Consider the following 20,990-nt stretch of genomic DNA (forward strand, 5'->3'; position numbering starts at 1 on the left):
TTCTGTCTTCCCATTCTCTCCTTAACTCTTTATAATCTGGTTTCCAACTTTATCATTCCAACAAAACTGTTCTCTCCAAAGTTGCTAGTGACCTCTTAGTTGCCAAATCCAAAGGCCTTTTCACAATCCTCATTCTCTTTGACCTCTCTGTATCTTTTGACACTGTTGATGACTCTCTCCTCCTTGGTACTCTCTACTCTCTAGGTTTTTAGGACACCATTCTCTCCTGATTCTCCTCCTACCTATCTGACCACTCCTTCTGTCTCCTTTGCTGGATCCTCCTCCAGATCACATCCTCTAACCAGAGCGGTCCCTCAGGGCCCTCTTCTCTTATTCCTCCATACTACTTCATTTGGCAAACTCATTGGCTCTCATGGATATAACTACCATCTTAATGCTGACAATTGTCAAATCTACCTTTCCTGCCCCAATCTCCCTCCTGACCTCCAAACTCCCATCTCCAACTGCCTTTCAGACATCTCAAACTGCATGTCCCGAAGACATCTTAAACTCAGTAGGTCCAAAACACAATTAATTTTCTTTCCCCTTAAACCCTCCCCCCATATATAAACCTTATAAACCCTACCTTCCCTATTACTGTAGTGGGCAACACCATCCTCCCAGTCCCCGAGACCTCAGGGTCTCAACCTAGGAGTCACCTTGGACTCCTCACTATCTCTCACCCCCTTATCCAAGCTGTTACAGAGGCCTGCCAATTTCACCTTTGCAACATCACTGGAATAAGCCCCCTTCTTTCCTCTGACACCGATACCAGTCTGGTACAGGCACTCATCATCTCATGCCTTGATTACTGCAAGAGCCTGCTGCTGGATCTGCCCACCTCAAGTTTCCCCCCACTCTAATCCATCCTTAAGTCAGCCACTAAAGTGATTTTCCTAAAATACAGGTCTAATGATGTCACACACACACAGCGACTCAATAAATTCCAGTGGCTCCCTATTACCTCCATGATCAAAAATAAAATGCTGTTTGACTTTCTTTTTATTTATTTTTTATTTTTAGTCAATTGGGGTTAAGTGACTTGGCCAGGGTCACACAGCTAGGACGTGTCAAGTGTTTGGTCTGAGGTCGAATTTGAACTCAGGTCCTCCTGACTTCAGAGCCAGTGCTCTAGCCACTGTGCCATCTAGCTGCCCCGCTGTTTGACTTTCAAAGCCCTGTCATAACCTAGGCTCCTCCCTACTTTTCCAGTGTTCTTACATACCTTACTCCCAAGAGGTACCAACAAGAACCAAAGATCTAAGCAAGAGCCAAGATCTCTTGGCTTTGGGCATTTTCTCTGGCTACTCCCCCAAGCCCAAAACGCTCTCCTTCCTCTATTCTGACTACAAGCATGCAGGTTTGGTTCCAGACTTCTGCAATAAAGCAAATATTGCAATAAATCAAGTCACATGAATTTTTTTGCTTCCCAGGGCATATAAAAGTTATGTATACACTACACTGTAGTCTATTAAGTGTATAATGGTATTAGGTCTAAAAAAATATATATATACCTTAATTAAAAAATACTTTATTGCTAAAAAATGTAACCATCATCTGAGCCTTCTGTGAATAGTGCTGGTGGAGGTTCTTGCCTCCATGTTGATGGCTGCTGCTGGATAAGGGTGGTTATTTGCTGGAGGTTGGGGTGGCTGTGGTAATTTCTTAAAATAAGACAACAATGAAGTTTGCAGCATCGATTAACTCTCCCTTTCCCTTGAATACTTAAGAGGCCTTTTAGGGGTATCAACTGGCTTAATTCCAATACTGTCCTATCTCAGGGAAAAGGCAGGCCTGAGGAGGAGAGAGTCAGAGAAGGGCCCATGGGTGGAGCAGTCAGAACAAACACAACACTTAGGATTAAGTTCACCATCTTATATGAACACAGTTAGTGGCACCCCAAAAAACAGATCACCATAACCGATAAAATAATAATAAAAAACTTTGAGATACTGTAAGATTTACCAAAATGTGAATTGGAAAAAATGGCACCAATCGACTTGCTCTACGTAGGTTTGCGCAAACCTTCAATTTGTAAAAAACAAACAAATCAAAAAAAAAAAACAAACCACCCAATATCTGCGAAGCTCAATAAAAAAAAAGTATGCCTATACTGACCTCCCTAGCTTATATATATGTGTGTATAGATGTGTATATATATATATACACACACGTGTATGTATGTATAGATATAGGTGTGTATGTGTGTATAGATGCGTATATATATACATATTTTGTGTGTATATGTATATGTATGTATACACACACACACACACACACACACACACACGTGTGTGTATACATCAAAAAATGATAAGAATGACAGAGTTGTAGGAACCTGGGTTTGAATCTTGGCTCTAATGCTCACATGCTATATGACCTAACATCAATTTTTTCAGCTTTATGATGGGAAGTATAACATCTGGGGGGAAGGGAAAGGAATAAGCATTTACATAGCATCTACTATGGTCCAGCCACTGTGCTAAGTGCTTTTAAAAAACAAACAAATGAGTATTATCTCATTTGATTCTCACAACAACCCTGGGAGGGGTGCGCAATCATTATTATCCCCATTTTACAGCTAAGGAAACTGAGGCAATTAGAGGTTAAGGAACTTGCCCCTGGGGTCACACAGCTAGTAGATGTATAAGACCAGATTTGAACTCAGACATGTTCCTGATTCCAGGCCCAGCATTCCATCTACTGTGCCAACAGCTGCCTTATTTTGCATTATATTTTCTTTTTTTTTTTTTGGCAATTGGGATTAAGCGACTTGGCCAGGGTCACACTGCTAGTAAGTGTCAAGTGTTGGTCTGAGGCCGGATTTGAACTCAGGTCCTTCTGACTTCAGGGCCAGTGCTCTATCCACTGCGCCACCTAGCTGCCCCCAGATTTAAAGCAAGACTGTGCACTTTTTTTATTTTTAGGCAATTGGTGTTAAGTGACTTGCCCAGGGTCACACAGCTAGTAAGTGTCAAGTGTTTGGACTGAGGCTGGATATGAACTCAGGTCTCCTGACTTCAGGGCCAGTGCTCTACCCACTGTACCACCTAGCTGCCCCTTGCACTATATTTTCTTACAAGGCTGTGATGAGAAAAGCATTTTGTGAACCTTAAAGTAATATCGAAATATGAGTTATTACTATTTGAGGAGAAAAACCCTCAAAATAAATCAGCATTTTAAGATATTATAGGGACTGGCTATGATGGAAACCCAAACAACGATGAGCTATGAGGATGATCAAGGTTATCCCACACAATAAAAAACTCACTAGGTCAAGATGAAAAACATATTCCTATGCGGGAGATTAAATAGATTTGAACAAGATTATCTGTGACTATTTCTGAACAGAAGTTGTGCAGGCAGTGTCAGAAAATGCTAAGTCCAGGAATTTCAGTATCTGCCTCTGAAAAGAAAGACAGGAGAGTGTTAGAAATGGCCTCTCCTCGGGAGAACTGACTCCCCAATCCACAACCATCATCCTTCTACTCTACAAGCCTGGAAGCCATCATAAATGCTTCTTTCCATAGATGGTTCCTCTCCAAGGAAAGCAGTTTGTCCTGTGCCTCACATACCTAACATAATTTTTATATCTCAACTCAATCTTTACTGCAATGCCAGTCTGTTTCCTTCTATAACACCTAATGTCCTAGCCACTGGGCCCTTAATTGCTAACTCTACCAGTTGCAACTTTATTTAAAAAAAAAGGCATAAAAAACCCCTATACCTGCAAGACATTTTTCTTCCATAGAAACCTATCCTAGGATGTAGGTCTCACAAAAAGCCCAACACCATGGTCCTTACCCAGTGACAGCAGGTTCCTGTAGTTCTCCTGCATAACATCCCTGTAGAGGGCTCTTTACCCAGAGTCTAGCTGCCCTCATTCCCCTTCTTGGGTAAGGTATATGGCCACATTCTCAAAAGCCACTGCCATGGGCCTTGTTCCTGGCTTGGAGAAAGGAGGAAGGGAAGGGAGAGAAGTGGAACAGGGAAACTGCCTAAATATGGGCAATCTAAGCATCAAGTTTATACTTCAGAGCAACCTTCTTTGTGTCATGAATGCCTTTGGTAGTCAGATGAAGCACTATGGACCCCTTCTCAGAATAATGTTTTTAAATGCATAAAATAAGTAGCTTTACAAAGGAAACCAATTATATTGAAACTGGTTATAAAAATACTAAGTATCAGGGACCCCAGGTTAAGAAATCCTGTATTACTGGGTGGGAGGATCCTAAAAGCAAGCCCAGGAGGCCAGGGACAGACCTGGAGTTACTGCTTCATGGATCCACTCTTACCCCCAAAGAGTTTTCCACCTGTGACTCCCTCCAATATCCTATCCCTTTCTTCCCAACACCCAGGTCTCCAAAATCCCCACTCCTTCACCTCTCTCTTCCTCACAACTCCATTTCCTATCCCTTCTTCTCCCCACACCTCCCTTCCCACCTCACTCTCTTTCCCCTTCACTTCTCATCCTTTTCCCCTCTCCCTTCCCGCCCCTTTTCCTTCCCTACTTCACTTCCCATCCTTTCTCCCCATCATTTCCTATCCCTTCTCCTCTCCCCTACCTTCCCAATCCTTTTCCCCAACTCATTTCCCATTCTTTCTCTGCCCCCATTTCCTATCCCTTCCCCTCACTTTCATTGCTTTCTCCTCCCCCTCCAGACTCCGCTCCCTCCGCCCCGCCCCCACTTCCGTCTAAACATCCGGTCCCAGCACGCTCTAACCCCGCCCCCTTCTCCCCCGCGCAGATGCTTCACGGCTCGCGAGCTCCACTCAGGTGAGGCCCGAAGTCCCAGGATCCTCGGGCCCGCTCTCACCGCTCGGGGTCCGGACACAGGGTAGCGGCTCCAGCCGGCCGGCGCATTTAGCCACGGGCGGGCACTTCCCGCAGAGTCACTTCTCTGAAAAGGGGCCGCCCACGTCCCGCCTCACAGGCCCCAGGCTCCACCCCGGCGAGCGGGGGGGGGGGCGGGGCCGCCCCTCCTCCAGCCTTGGCGTGAGCAGCTCCCGGCACTGCTGCGAGGGGGCGGGGCGGGGCGGGGCGGCGCGGCCGAGGCCGAAGAGCTTCGTCCTAAGAGGGAGGAGTTCAGGTTGGGCCCAGCCCAACTCCAGCTCCGGCCTGCAGCCCCTCCCCTCCGGGGTGAGAGCGCGTATTTGAATCAACCATAGATAGCCCTACGGAAACTGAGAGGGGAAACTGAAGCTCTGAGCGTTACTTAAGAGTGATTTTCCAAGAGGGACATAGCTCTAAGTCTCATGCAATTTCATAGGATCATAAATTTGAAGATGGAAGGGACCTTACAAAGGCATGCAGTAGGATATTTACAGATGAGGAAATTGATTCCTGGAGAAGTTGCCTAAAGTCACATTGATAGGGAGTGGCAAAGCCACACAAAGTGGAAATTTATATTTGTCTTATCATTCCCCATCTTTCTACAGTACTGTACTTCCTTAGAGGGACGGGGAGGGGGACTAGACCGGGACCTTTGAAAAAGAGACATTTGAAAGTCAACATCCTCAACTGAGCACCCCTGTAATTAAACCGGGAGACCCTAGGAAAGCCAGGCAGGCCAGGGATGCAGTAGAGAGGCTTGGGAATTAATTTACTGGGTGAGTGACACAGCAAAACACCAAAGTATTGAAATCAACTGTATCATAACTACCTTTACTCTTTCTCTTCCAAGCAAAAGTTTTCTCTCTTAACTACCCTAACCCCCATCTCAGTTTTACTTTTCTTACGTGTTTTGGGGTTAAGGGGATCATTAAAAGTAAATTTCCTTAGCCCTAGATCTCTTGTTTGCCTACTAGGGGCCAGTCATCCAGTAGAAGGAGACAATGGTATCTTGCCTGCAATTAACTTAGGAGAAACTAGAACTAAATAGATAAATAACTAGTAGGTGCAATGACAATAGATAATTAATCAAGGAGATAGTTTGATTTGGCAATAAATGTCACAGATGGTGTATGACTAATTAGTGAAGGAGTGGTATAAACCAGTGTCAAGAAAAGAGGGTGACAGGTGGAATTGTTCACATGCACACCCATGAAAAACTCATGCATATCCAACACTTGAAAATCAGTCTGCTCTATATGGCACTGTAGAAATCCCTTTTCCTCACTACTGGCTCTTATCCTAATAACTGGAACATTAAGGGTTAAAGCTCTGAAGACCCTCTAAGTACCTGGATGGGACTAGAGAAGGGAACTTCCTGTCCGAGTTCCCATGTGTTCTCTCCTCTCAGAACTGCCCCTGGGTGGAAGTGGCAGGATCTTGGTCCTTGGAACCCCACCGAAGAGAAATCCTACAGGGGAGGAAAACCCCATCTCTGCCTCCTCCCAACCCCAACCAAGTGCTGCCCTGTAGAAAGGTGAGTCTGAGGGACTAAGGGTGTGGGCTTGACCTGAGATGTACCAGAGTGGTTGGAGAAAAGGAAGGGAGAAGGGAATAGGATGGGAGTAGGGATGAGAAGAATTTGTCTCAAACAAGATTGGAAAGGAGCATGGATTTAGGGGTGTCCACATGCTATAGTAGCTACTCGGCACTCTCCCTTTTGCAAGCCTGCTCTAGGACAGTATGGAAAAAGCCAGCAGCTCAGCAGCTGAAACTTATATGAAATGGACTTGTAGTTTCTGGGTTTCTTGATTAGTCCTAAGTAAGCTTTTATCTTCCACAAATTTTGTAAGGCTCTATGAAACTATTCCCTGCCAAGCTCTATAATGCTCTGTGCATCTGTTCCCTAGAGATGGTGGAATATAGGCTTATGCACCAAGTAATTTTCTCCTTTTTCAACTCACACACTGCCCTCTACCTTCCTTTTTCTCCTCTCTGCCACCGCCTCCTCATCATCCAACACATGCATACCTCAGCCCTGCTCTGAGGGACCCTTTGGAACTCCTGAGAAGGAAAACCTATCACATATACCTTTGAAGTCCTGATCCAACTGTTCTCTTTGACAAACCTGAACCTCTTATTCTTATGATAAGCAATGAATGGTAAGGTGGCAAATTATTCTGGACTTAAGAATCAGAACAGGAGACCTAAGTTCTATTCCCCATTCTTTCTTTCTCCCTATTTGACCTTGGATAAGTCTCCCCCCTTGGATACATCTATAAAATGAGAGAATTGGACTAAGATGGTCTTTAAGAATCCTCCTAGTTCTGATTAGTCTGAGCAGGGTCTGTTTCAGACAAAATTGTGAAGCATGGAAAGTGTATTTGTAGAGTTCCTTCTCCTGGACGTCTGTTGTACGAAGCCCATATTTTCTGATCCAGAGATGATTCTGTGCTCCCCTCCCCCACTCAAATTATGTTTCATCTTATGATTAGTGACACCCAAAGTTTCAGAGATGAATAGTTAATGAAATTAACTTGTTCTGGTGAGACTCCTGGAAAACCAGGCTTTTCCCTCAGGTAACACAGGTTCAGGTTCTTTGACCTTGCTACTAAGTAATGGTATAACCTTGAACTATTTCTTTTTCCTGTTAATGGTATCAGTTACCTCCTCTGGGAAATAAGAAACCAGATGATATCCAAAATCCCTTTTAGCTTTTATGTTTCAATGTGGATTATGAACATTGTACCTCTCATTTCATTTTCACATCTTACCAGTATTGCCATAATTGTGTTACTTATTCCCATACACATTCATTTAATAGACTGCAAACTATGTGGGCAAGGACCTCATGGTACACAAAAATAACAAAACACTTTTAGTCTTCCACATTTCTTTTGTGGTATTTAGCACGTAGTAAGTACTTGCTTAATAAAAATTTGTTGAAATGAGCATGGTCAAGTCCATGGGTTAGGCTCAAATCGACATAACTTGTGATTCAATCAGTCATACTTAGAGTGCTATTTATCTGTGGTAGCCAGTCTTTGGCTCACACCCCATCCAAGAAACATCTATCTTCACAATCTCAAATGTGGTATTAGTAGGGAAATCCACTCCCTGAATAGGGGAGCTATGTCTTTCATCAAAACCTCATGCCTCAATCTTGTCAGCTTGGCAAAGCCCCTCCCTAGTCGTATATTCTGCATATCTTACTCCCTTGCTAGATGAAGAGCTCAATAAGAGCAGGAACGGAGTCGTACCTAGCAGAATTTTATACCTGCCCAGCTGAGACAAGACCCTGCATACTGTAAGCTTTTGAGAAGTATTTGTTGTCACATAAATTTAAAGTTGGGATTCAAGGCTAGTGGAAAGTAAACTGTAGTCACTGTGGCCGTTTTTGTCTTTGTACCCCCAGAACCTAGCATAAAGCCTGGAACATAGTACCTTCTGTCCCATAGAAACTGACATCATGACATTAATAGTTGGAATTTGAGGCTTGAGAGGCAGGCTGTGGTAGGAAACATTTTTCATGAGTTGCCCCAGAAATTATACCTTGATTTGTGTATCAGATTAGTGATGTAGAAAATATGTTTTTTAAAAAAAAAAACAAACTTCTGGAGAGGCTGACCTAGAGAAGGCCACTATGGTGCCATATTTCCTTAGCATTTTAGGCTTTTAGAGCTGGGAACTACCTTGTACGTAATCTAGTAGAGGCATCTCAAATCCAAGATATCTTATGTTACCAGTTTCCCTTTGTTCAAATAATAATTGCTAGCTTTTATATCATGCTGTAAGGTTTGCAAAACATTTTACATGGTATCTCATTTGATCCTTACAACAACCCTGTTAGGTGCTATTATTATCCCTGTTGTACAAGCAAACAGTGGTTAAATGACTTGCCCAGGGTCACAGAGCTAGTAAGTGTCATAGAAAGGATTTTGATTCAAGGCTTTCTGCCTCCAAATCCATCTACCTTGTTACCTGGCTGCCATCATCAACATGTAATCAGACTGATCAGACTTTGCTAATGGCTGAGAACTGTAAGTTAACTCAGACTTAACATGGTTTGTTTTTTTTGTTGTTTTTTTTTTTCAAAACCACAGTGGAATGAGTAATAGAAATATCATGATGCTCATTTTATGCTTGGGGAAACAGGCTTAGAAAGATGATTTGCCCACAGACTTGTAGTTAGGAAGTATCAAAGCATAGATTTGAACCTGAATCTCCTGCTGCTTCTATAAACAAAACAAAACCAAAGTGCAATTTTGAGAAAACTCAGCTAATCTATCCTCCTTCCTCCATTTTACAGAAGTCCTAGGGAAAAGAAGCTAACTATGATTACATAGCTTCCTAGAAAGCAGAGCCAAGATTAGAATCCAGTTCCCTCATTCCAATTCCCTTTCCAATTTCCAGTAATAATAGTACATATTTTTATAGCATTTCATAGGTTGCAAAACATTTTCCTCTCAAAAACCCTGTGAGGCAGAATGCACAAGTATTATCTATCCCCATTTCACATGTATATATGTAAAAGCAGAATCATGGAATACCATCTGGATTCAAATCCATGTCTTCTGACCACATCGTTCAGTGTTATTTCCACTACATTAGAACAGAGTTAGGAAATGCATGGTATCCATTCATCCTCTACAAAGTCCTAAATGTAAGGAAGGCTGTTTCTGCCTGGCAAACTGTAAGCCATGCCTTAGAACTGAAATAATGGACCTCCCTTCCCAATTCTTTGCCCTTTGTCTTCTCAGAAGTAGATGATGCTAACTAACATTGGTCAGGAATTTTGGAAGAGACTGGAAAATAGGGGGCTTTGGAATTATTAGCTGGCAGTGCAGATGGGCAAAGTAGAAGAAAGGGAGTTGGCCGGTGGAAGGAAAGTTAGCCCAATTATGTGATCTGTATGAGAAGGATGAAATGACCTTGGTTGGAGCTAGAAGCATACAAAGATAGCAGTGCGGAGAACCTCCTTCTTCTTCTCTAAAGGGTGGTCTCCAAGGGAAGTGAAAACCAATCTTAACTAACTGCAAGAGGTGACTAGGACATATCGCTAATTCAATGACCCCCTCCCCCAATACTCTTTTTATGCATTGCTCCAACAAAGCTCAGGACAGTAGATAATAAGGCTTTAGAATGGGGAGCTTAAAGGTCATTTAATGCAAACTCTTAATTTTACAAATGAGGAAACTGAGTCTGAAAGGTTAGATGACTTGCTCAAAACCACACAAGTGGTAAGTAGTCATAGGTATTTTGAACTCAGGTCTCTGACTCCAAGTTCAAGGTTCTTTACAGCCACAGTTAGTCAACTAACCATTTATTAAACATCTAATATGTGCCAGGCCTGTGCTAAGAGCTGGGGATAAGGTAAAGAAAGGCAAAAAACAGCCCTTGCTGTCGAGGAGCTCACAATCTAATGGAAAAGAAAACATGCAAACAGCTGTACGAACAAGATATATGCAGGACAAATTAAAGATAATCTCAGAGGGAAAGCATTGAGATTAAGGAAGACTGGGAAAGGCTTCCAGCAGAAGGTGGGAAGGAAACTAGAAGGCAGACATGAGCCCTTCCAAGCATAGGGCGGTCAGTTAAAACATCATTGTTCTGTTCATTTCAACTCAGTTCAGCAACACTAAGAAAATTCTCATATCTAGTTAACTGGATACTGAACCAGAACTCTGGATTTGGAGTCTAGCAATGCTACAAACACTGCACTGAAAAAAGTTGGGGTTGGAGTTGGTAAAGATGGAAAAGTTTGATACCACTTGACCACCAGAGTGTGCCTTGCAATCAGCTGCTGTGGACCTCCCAGTTATCTGAAAATTGCCTTGAGCCAGAGGTGATCAATCTTATGCAAACACCACAAGTGATGAAATGCTGAGGTCCCTGAAAACACCCAAAAACTTGGGCTCTCTTCTAAAGCAAGACTGCTCCCTTATCTCTAATGGTTTTTTTTCTGTGTATTTTTTTTAAAAGTTGTATTGATGGCTTTTGTTTTTATATAACTATCATTTTCAAATATACTCATCCTTCCACTTTATCCCATTCCCCAGTTAGCTTTCCCATGTAACAAAGGAAAAAAAATAAGCAAAACCAGCATATAAACACAAAAAACAGTTCTGAACAAGAATGCAACATTTCACATTCATAATCTCCCACCTCCACAATGATACTGTGTCTTTCTTTTAGAAGCAGCATTGCTGGGTAGAGAACTGGATTTGAAATCAGGCTAACCTGAAGTTCAGATCCCACCCCAGACACTGGAAGTCATTTGATCTTTCCGAGTCTTTCATCTGTACCTGGTGGGGGGAGGAGCAGGGAATGAGAGTAAGGGGGAGACTGTAGTGAGAATAAATTGAGATAATAAATGTAAAGTGCTTGACCAGACTTTACATTGTGAACAATTACTATTATTATGCAGTAAGACCTTAACCAAAACTGCCAGTTACCTGGAATTTATGATGGATAAACTCCCTGAAGGCCAGTGACTATTATTTTTCATCTTTGCAACCACAGAGGCCTTCCTATAGTGAGTGCTTTGTAAATGTTGGTTGAATTGGATGCTAACTGCACTATAGATCACAATATTTAGGGCTGGAAGCGATCTCAATGTTGACTTATTGTGCAAATGAAAAAAATTAAAAAGAACTGGATCAGAGAGAGGGGAATGCAGTGATAAAAATGTTACAGCCTCTGCCCTTCTATTCTAGGTTCACCTCAAAAACTGAGTAACTTGGGAGAAGGAGGGAAAAGAATCAGGAAAGTCTTCAGGTAAGAGCTTTGGAAGAAACTAAGAGTTCTTAAAAGTGAAAAGTTCTGCCCACTCTTTCCAGACTACTCACCCAGCACCTTTTCAATTCTGTTCCCTTAAAATTATGTATTCCCTTCCTAGTTCCACTCTACTCAAAGTTAAGAATTGACTTTACCTGAGTTCCTCTGATCAGATGTTAGGTAGATAAGACAGCATGGTATAATGGAAGGTCATTGGCTTTGGAGCCTGGGGACTTAGGTTCTGTTCTCAATCCTTCTACAAGCCAGCTGGACAGTTTAATAACAATAATAACTAGCATTTGTATAGCCATTTAAAAATATTATCTCATTGGATCCTCCCAACAACCATGGTTACATACATGTTATTATTATCCTCATTTTACAGCTGAGGAAACTGAGGTAAACAATGGTTGTAACTTACCCAGGGTCCTACACCTAGTAAATACTTGAAGCTGGATCTGAACTTGGGTCTTCCTATTTCTCCAGGTCAGTACTCTATCCATTTTACCACCTAGCAATGGGAAGTTTGCTTCTTCCTGGTTTCTGAAATCCTGTGTCCTACTCACTATTCATAATGCTGCCTCTAGCAGTTGGGCTAGAGCCATCTCTAAGGTCTCTCTCAGTGCCTTGCTTGTAGTAGTAGCTTTATTGCTTGTTGAATTGAACAGATTTTCAGTTTTGTGATTCTGATTCTCCAGTTTTAGTCACATCTCTCCAAGGCTTTACTGGTTTTGGATCTGTGGCCATTCTATCTAGGTCTCCAGTTTCTAATTTATCAATTGTCAAAACTCTTTTGCAATCTGAATCCGGTTTTTTATAAAACCCCCAATCCCTCCAGGCTAACCATTGTGATAACCTTTACCCATTAACTCTTAACAATTACTCTGTTAGCATATTTAAACAGTCATTTAAAGTAGATTACCCAGAAGTCTAGTGGCTGTGGGGGATTTTTCTCCTAGTCTGCCTTCTGTGTTTTTCTTGCTGATGCCGTATCCACACCCACCCCCTGGTAGAAACTTTTTTCCCCTAGGTATCCAGTTAAAGTGTGGAGAAGAGACTTGTAGATTGGACTGGATATTGGATTCCTAAAGGTTGCATTGATCTCAGCTGAAGGGAGGCTCCCCATCCACCTACCCAAGGGAATGATGTCTACAAGACCAAACCTGGCTGCCCCCCAGTCCCAAGCTCCGCTGGATCAAGATCTACCAATAGTGAAGCTTGAAGAGTTTTCTTGGGAGCAGGAATCTGTCCATGGAGGAGGTCTACCCAGACGTGAAGCCTGCCGACAGCGTTTCAGGCACTTCTGCTACCAGGAGGCAGCTGGCCCAAAGGAAGCTCTCAGCAGACTCCGGGAGCTTTGCTGCCAGTGGCTCAGGCCAGAGGCCCACACCAAAAAACAAATCCTCGAGTTGCTGGTGCTTGAGCAGTTCCTCCTTGTCCTCCCTGGAGACATTCAGGCCTGGGTGCGTGGGAAGCATCCCAAGAATGGCGATGATGTGGTGACCCTTGTGGAGAATTTGCAGACAGAGCCTAGCAAAGCACGGCCCACGGTAAGAAGAAAAGTCTGGTTTGGTTTAATAAAGACTTCATGGGAGAGTGTTAAGATTAGGCAGCCTGAGGTGGTAGAAGAGCTCTGGGCGATCCAAAACTGGGTTAGAAAAAATGGGCTCAATTCATTAACATGATTTTTAATGGGAAAATATAGAGTCCATTCATTTGGACTCAGAAATGGCTATTGCACAAATCTAGGATGCAAGAGTCTTGTGGCTGGACAAACATCAATGTAAAAAGGCACCAGAGATTTAGTAGACTGGACAGAATGAGTCAACAGTATAAAGTGGCGAAAGCCCAAAAAGCCAGCTTGAGCTTGGGCTGTATTAGGAAAAGAACATTGTCCAGAGCCAGACAGGCAAAGGCACCTCTGTGTTCTGCTTTTATCAGATCTCATCTGAAATGTGGAGTTGAGTTTGGGGAGCCATATTGTAGGAATACATTGACATTTTCTAGGCTGTAAGTTCCCTGAGGCAGGCAGCCTGCCATATCAAATCTTTATGTCTCACCTCAATGTCTGCATAGAGGAAGGACTTAAATCAATGTTGAAGGAATGGCCAGCTGGATGAAAATGCACAAGGGTCAGCTGGGATGGGTAGAGAACATGGGAGCATGACGTGAATGAGGTAGGGTTCAGCCAGAAAGGAAAAAACTCGAGGGACCTGAGTGAGAGCCAGGTGTGTCCTAGTATTTGAAACGCTGATAGATGGGAAAGAAACTAGGCTTTTTTTAGTTGCCCCCTAGAGGGTAGAATTAGGAACAACTGGTCAAGGCTCCTTGAGGCTTTTTGTTGTTGTTCTCTTGCATTCTGTCACATCTGGCTCTTGAATAACAACCTAACATACGTCTACCATTAATTCACTATGTGACCTTGAGCAAGTTGCTTCCCCTCTCTAAAATATAATTCCATTCTCTGTAAAATAGAGAGAGAATTAGCTAGATTGTTATTTACAAGAGGCTCTTCTAGCCTCTGATTTCTGAGACTGGTAGATTAGGGAGTAGTTTCCTTGGGAATGGGGTAGAGACTTTTGTCCTATTAGTGTAGCTGTTAGATAAGGAAGTTCTGTAGCCTTTTCTAGAGAGCTATCCTTACTAGGTTATGCTAGAACAAATAACTAGAGCTATAGAGTGGGGTGCAGGTGGCTGTACAAGTATAAATAAGAGTGTGTGGATGAAGCTAGCCTCGAAGAATCGGGTTCTGCTGGGTGTGACCCTTGGCAGTGACCCAGACACAGCTACTATCCTGGAATAGTAGAGGGAATTTCCTCACAGGGAAATTCCCCATGCAAATGAAATCACCAGTTGGGATTGGGGAAGTAGGGAAAGAAATATCTTAGAAAAAGGACCTTCTTTCTCTTGTTCTATTGACTTCATCATTTAATGATCTGGAAGTACATCAATTCAGCACTTTGTTCCACCTTGAAAGAAGCACAAAGATAAGGTAATATCCTTGCCCTCTAGAAGCTTACAGTCTAAAAGGGTTATATAAAATGGGCGCACAGGCAAATATACCATAGATTAGAATATGGTAAAAGTAGTATGAGAGACGGTCTGGGAATCTGGAAGACCTCGGTTCATGTTTGGCCTCAGACACATCCTGGCTGTGTCACCTTGGGTAAGTCAGTTAATCTCCTAGTGCCCCAGGAAACTCTTAAAACCAGAAGTTGCAGAGAAGGTACCAGTCTGCATTGGTAGAGGAAGTTCCTTCCAAGGAGCTTCCCACAGCAATGAAATCACAGGTCTTTGGAAGCATTGTCATCAGGTGATCCAATGAAAGGAAAGTCATTTTCAGTTGGAAGGATCTAGGAAAGCTTCATGGTGGAGGTAACATAAGAGCTGGGTCTTAAAGGATGGGTTGGTCTTCAAAAGAAGATGGAGGAAGAGTGCATCAAGAGCATTCCAGGCATCAGAGGTGGGAAAGTGTGAGAACTTGCTGGGGTCATGAGGAAATAATGTAAGATAGGCAAGAAAGGTAGGTCAGAGTCAGATTATGGAAGCCTTTGAATATTACCTAAGAAGTTTGATCTTAATTCCTTAAGCATTAAGGAGCCTTGATTTATCTAATCTTCATCCTTCCAGCTATAATGGCAACCAGTTTCTTCTGGTTTTGTCTTCAGGGATTGAGGATGCAATGTTAATCTCTCCCAATTTCCCTCCTCTCTCTGACTTTTGCTCTGTTCCTTGCTGACCTTAGGAATTTGATGAAATATTTGTTCCTTCTATTCTCATCTTTCTAGAGGTGGCATTATTTTAAGTGGATTTAGAGTTTTAACTGTCTGAGGAATGAATGACCTTTCACAAGTCTCATCCTTGTGGGTGGTTCCCAGGTCCTTGGCCACACACCCACATGGATAGTGCCTTCAGAGAAGCCAACAGCCCTGACCATTGGAGATGAGCCCCAGAAACCCCTACCAGAACCAGCCAAGCCTTCAAAGGAGGGGAAGTGGAATCTTCTAGCTCGGTCCAAGCCTAGCCTGCAAGGGGAGTTCCATCTCTACCACGAGAGAGGTGAGGAGCTGGTCTTCTCCCAGGAAGGCTGGGAGTGGTCCAAGATGAGAATGGGACACAAACATGGCAGAGAAAGGGAGTGGAAAATGGTAGTGATTAGTTTTTGCTGGGTACACGGAAGTGTCTTTTTTACACCATCAAATGTTGCCTGCCTCCCCCTGTGCCACATATGGCGTGAGGACCAACTAGTCCTGAAGAGTGAGCAGGGAAGTTGCAGGGTAAAGTTATGGACCTTTTTACAGTGTCTTTCTCCTCTCTCAGGCTCAACTGTTCCTCAAGGCCCTTCCCCTTCTCAGGAGGAGAGATCCAGAGACCTGGAGTTGGCAACTGTTCTGGTGAGCTAGGAATTTTGGATGTCCTTTTAAGATTACAGAATGACTATCCTATTGGGATCCCAAGTGGAGGAAGAAGGAGGAGTGGACGATGGAAACAGGGACATTGGGACAAGGGATAGACGGACCAGTCTCACAAAAAATTAACATTTGGGGATTTAGTTCCTCTCCCCCAAGGAGAACCATAAGTCCTTTAGACCAGTTGTGTCAATATCAAATAGAAAAGGATGCCTGCATGTACATATTGACTTAGAAAATCACATATTAACATTATCTATGTTGTATTTTTTCATTTCTTTTGTTAACTATTTCCCAATCATATTTTAGTCTGGTTCAGGCAGAGTGGCATCTCTGTTCTAGACTCTTAATGATTGCTTCCAGTGGGTTTTCTTTCCCAAACTCTTCCTCTGACCCTCTGTTCATCATTTCCTTTCTCCCAAATCTTTCCAACTCTACAACATATATTTTGCTCCTAATACTTCCAATCCCCTCTATTCTATCTACGCTGTGATTGTTCCTAGAGGAACAGGTACTGAGAAAAAAGGTGGGTGGGGGGCCCACAGGGGCCAATTGTCTTTTATCTTTGTCTCTTTCTCTTTCCTTGGGATTTCAAGGAGTCTCTGACATTTGAGGATGTCGAAGTGGAGAAAGTTTGGCCTGCGCCCCCTCTAGGTAAGATTCCTTCACCTCTGAGACTAGGAAATGTCTACTGTGCCCCATGTTGGTGGGATGGAGGGAAGGCAAGCCCCTTGACATTCCAGAACCTGTGTGCATGTACTAGAGAAGGCAGCCTAACCTACTCAGGAGCTAACATAGCATATCCTTACCTGCAGAAGGCTTGAGCAAGCTAGACTGTTGCAATTCCCTCTCATTTGGCCTTTTTAACAACTTATCCCCATGTAAATAAGCATTCCAGGAGGGAAAGGGCAACATAATTCACCAAGCATATTTTTATGCAAATAATTGTTAGGGATACAAAGAAAAACACTTTAGACTGCTTTCTGTTGGATTTTCCTTGCTCCCTAACAGGCTCCTCACTGAATCTTTAAGGCCCCGCCCTCTTGCTTGCTCACAGCTCTTCTCTGGTCCCTGCAGTACTCACAGTACCACAGTACCACCCCAGTGGGGAAGCCTTAAACTGGAATGAGGAGACTGGACAAAAGGAAGAAAATGCCTTTTGCAAACAATCAGTGATCTGACCAAGTACCCAGTCCCAACTATACTGCTAACCTATAAATTACCTACATTCTGTATTGAGAACTGCCCCAACCCTCAGCAGCCTCCTCAAAGCTCTGGGGCAGGGACAAATGGGAACCAATGTCTTATGCATGTAGGTTTTGAGAAGTAAAGACCTACTAAGTTTTGCAGACTGGGAAAAAATTACCAAAGACCAGTAGTCAAGGCTTTATTTCTGTTTTGTTTAATGTTCCATTTCCCTTAACCTAAGAAAATTTCCTTTTTGTTAATGCTCCCATGACTCAGAGAAGAGTTTTCCAGTAGAGTAAAAGTGGACTAGGAAGGGATCCAAGCCAACTGTAGCTAAGGTACTGCTGTGCTAAAAGAACCTAGAAAGAAGCAACGAAGATACAGGAAGAGGGAGGAGGTTCAGCCCTGAGTGCTGGCTAGCTAGATTCATTCATATGAAGCATTTATTTATACTCTTATTACTCCAGCCAATCCAAATAGCCATTGGAATAGCCATAAACAGAACATTCTAGCATAGGAGGTTCCAGTCAATTTGAACCTTCTGAAAGTCAATGCAATAAAAAGAACACTGCAGGAAGAGGGGGGAAACTCAGCAACCTTACAGTCCTGGGATGCTGCTGGCTTGTTGTGAGAGTGTGACCTGGGCCTCATTTTCTTATTCAGAAAAAATAAGGAGTTTTTAAGAGTCAAATGCTGTCTTAATATCTCTGATAGTTCCAAAATTCTATGGTGATTAGAAACAAAAAAAAAATGTGTAATCTCCATCAAGTGGAAATTATGCTGTTCTTTTACCAGCTTGGTTCCTTGGAACCAAGGAAAGAGCACTATTTGGAGCCATAAGACATGGGCTTGAGTAGAATCTCTGCCACTGACCTCTTTGTGTGATGTTGGGCAGGTCATTGCACCTCTCACTGTCATAGACAATTCTCTTAGACTCTTTTAAGTTACTGAATTGCTGGAAAGAGTTTCTATACATGAGAGTTAATCTCATTGATGAAATCAAATATCCTAATAACCTCTCCCAGATGGTATTTGGTTCTTAGCATCATTCACTCCCTTACTCAGTCCCCTCCCTGAGGGAACACCAGAGCAAGATCATTCAGTATTTAGTTGACTTACTATTTTATTTCCTATCTTCTGCATTGTGATTTTCTCCCTTCTCCCACATCATTGTCATTAAGTATTCTTCTCTGTGCTGGGCCTGTTACCTACATATGTTTCTGTTTTTCCCCCCAGGGCTTGGAATTGGGACACAGAATAGGGAAAAAATAAAGCAAGAAGGTTCAGAAAAGCCTGCAACAATTCCAGGAAAGGTAGGCAAGGATATTTCCTTGATGCCCAACAGGGAAGATATACAAGAGACTCAGTGGGGGGCTGAAAGGCAGTGGGGCCCTGCTGCTTCAGAGAGTAAAGCAATATTCCCCCCTAATAAAAGTGAAGTTTGGGCAATAAAAGTCTGTGATGTCCGAGAGAAACCTGAGCCTGAGGAGACACCAAAGACATGCCCTGAGTGCGGAATAAGCTTTTCAGAGTTGTCATGCCTTCAGGCACACAGAAGAACCCATGATTCCCTCAAACCATACCAGTGCCCGTGTTGTGGGAAAAACTTTGGCCGTGGCTCCATCCTCAAGCTGCATCTGAGAACACACACAGATGAACGTCCGTATGTGTGTTCTGAGTGTGGGGAATGCTTCCGGCAGAGTGGTCACCTGAGAAAACACCAGCAGATCCATTCTGCAGAGATGGCCTTCTTATGTGCTGACTGTGGTCAGGGTTTCCAACGACGGTCCAGCCTCCTGCGACATTTACATGCCCATGCAAGGGAAACAGAACAGGACATCAAACCAGCCTTCCTGTGCTCCATCTGTGGGCAGGGTTTCCAGCGGCATGCCAATTTCCAACGCCACCTGGGTCTCCATGCTGAGGAGAAGCCCTTTCAAGGTGTTGAATATGGCAAAAGTTTTCTTCAGGGTACCAGCAACCACCAGCAGCAGGAAGCTCTCATTGAGCAGAAGCCTCATGTGTGTGGTGAATGTGGCAAGGCCTTCCAGAGGAATGAGCATCTGGTCACTCATCAACGGATACATACGGGAGAACGGCCCTTCTCCTGTGAGGACTGTGGACGGGCCTTTAGCCAGAGCTCCCAGCTAGTCAGTCATCGCCGTGTACATACTGGTGAAAAGCCCTATGCCTGTTCTGAGTGTGGAAAGCACTTTGTGCGCCGGGCTGGCCTTGCACGCCATATGCTGACTCATGGTGGAGAGAGGCCCCATCACTGTGGCCAATGCAACAAACGCTTCAGCCAGAGCCAAGACCTGAGCCGACACCAGCGCAGCCACACTGGTGAACGGCCGTGCCGCTGTAGTGAGTGTGGGGAACGCTTCAGCCAGAGCGCTCACTTAACTCGTCACCAGCGTATACATACAGGGGAAAAACCTCACCCTTGTGACACATGTGGCCGTTGCTTCCGCAACAGCTCCAACCTGGTACGGCACATTCGGACCCATACTGGAGAGAGGCCCTACCACTGCAAAACCTGTGGAAGGAGCTTCCGCCGGAACGCCCACCTTCAGCGCCACCTTGGGACCCATCCAGCAACTGATACTCCAGAAACAAGCAAAGACGTTAAAGAGCTGGGGGGTCCAATCAAGGAGGCTCCTCAGCAGTGTCAACAGTGTGGAAAGAGCTTTAGCCGGGGCTGTAACCTGCTTAGGCATCAAGCCATCCACACAGGTGCCAGACCCTATACCTGTAGCCAATGTGGGCGGAGCTTTAGCCGAAATTCTCACCTGATGAGACACCTGAGGACCCATGCCAAGGAGACCCTGTATTAGGCATCCCTGAAACCATTACTTGGCCAAGACCCTGAGCCACCCAGAGGGATCTGTACTGGGCTTGCTTACTGCCAGTCTTCAAACAAGACAGAGAAAGTGGCCTTATCAGGCCATCTCTTTCCCCATTTATGCATCATTCTCATATTCTTCCCTAGGTTTTTCCTCAGCCTTTCCTCTCAAAATGAGTAAAGCAAAATAATTGCCTTTTTAAAGTTTTCTTGGACTTGTTTTTCTTTTCCTTTTCACCCGCAACTATCACAGATACTTCTCACTCCCTCCTCAACCCAGGAGGATAAGTAGATATCCACTGGGAAAGGGGAATCCTGAATGTTTATTCAGTGATCCTGCTTTTGCAGACCCTAAGACTTTGGCCTTTGGGCTCTTGAAGTCTCATGCACCCTCAGTAACTCCTGCTTTGGAGCTGGTTATTAACAGATCCTAGAAATGAACACTACCCTGCTGGCAAAAGGTTTAAAAACAGTCTAACCAAGCTCTGTACATCACACAAAACTTAATGATTCAGGGAGTCCCTTGTACCTTCCTGTAACTAAATGTTCTGGGTACTCCATCCAGATTCCTACCTTAATTATTCTAGGGACAGGATGTCCAACAAACTCCCATGTATCTTTCAGGAGAGACCTACTCAGCATTTGTGCACCCAGACAAGATTTTGTAAAAAAAAAAAAAAAAAAAAAATTTTTTAGACAAAATATTTCTTAAAATTGTTCTATATTCTGAATTTAGCCCCCCAAAATTGTATATATAAAGTAGAACCCAAAAAAAGTATATGTGAAACTGAACATCTAATACATATAATTTACTTTTTAAAAGTATATAATAAATTCAACATGCTACTTTTAAAGCTAATTTGCTTGTGTTTTCCCCTGAATTTCCTTCTGCGCATTTTAAAGAATATTACCAGTGACCTTCTCTCTTTCCCCCTCTTTTTTT

General features: G+C 43.5%; 1 protein-coding gene across 5 annotated transcripts; it reads left to right on the forward strand.

The window, feature by feature from the left end:
- The first annotated feature begins 4,732 nt into the window (after positions 1-4,732).
- ZSCAN10 (zinc finger and SCAN domain containing 10) lies at positions 4,733-20,740 on the forward strand. Of its 5 annotated transcripts, XM_027859601.1 has the most exons (10): positions 4,733-4,777; positions 6,243-6,368; positions 11,548-11,608; positions 11,994-12,094; positions 12,639-13,158; positions 15,487-15,667; positions 15,929-16,002; positions 16,614-16,671; positions 18,442-18,518; positions 18,753-20,740. In XM_027859601.1, the coding sequence occupies exons 5-10, from the start codon at positions 12,751-12,753 to the stop codon at positions 20,037-20,039; spliced, it is 2,085 nt and encodes a 694-aa protein (XP_027715402.1). In that variant the 5' UTR covers positions 4,733-4,777; positions 6,243-6,368; positions 11,548-11,608; positions 11,994-12,094; positions 12,639-12,750; the 3' UTR covers positions 20,040-20,740. The 5 variants fall into 5 exon arrangements, with proteins under 5 accessions (XP_027715402.1, XP_027715397.1, XP_027715399.1 ...); XM_027859596.1 differs by having other exon boundaries at positions 18,442-20,740; XM_027859598.1 differs by lacking the exon at positions 11,994-12,094 and having other exon boundaries at positions 18,442-20,740.
- Positions 20,741-20,990: the final 250 nt, after the last annotated feature.

This window comes from Vombatus ursinus, unplaced genomic scaffold (genome assembly GCF_900497805.2).
Source record: "Vombatus ursinus unplaced genomic scaffold, bare-nosed wombat genome assembly UNPS02014171.1, whole genome shotgun sequence".
In the NCBI taxonomy this organism is placed as follows: Eukaryota; Metazoa; Chordata; class Mammalia; order Diprotodontia; family Vombatidae; genus Vombatus; species Vombatus ursinus.

Excerpts from the sequence above, each read along its gene's own strand:
- ZSCAN10 (XM_027859596.1), top strand. The coding sequence starts at position 12,751 with ATGATGTCTACAAGACCAAACCTGGCTGCCCCCCAGTCCCAAGCTCCG. Across the intron at positions 15,668-15,928 it reads CCATCTCTACCACGAGAGAG|GCTCAACTGTTCCTCAAGGC; the intron begins GTGAGGAGCTGG and ends CTCCTCTCTCAG. Across the intron at positions 16,672-18,441 it reads TTGGCCTGCGCCCCCTCTAG|GGCTTGGAATTGGGACACAG; the intron begins GTAAGATTCCTT and ends TTTTCCCCCCAG.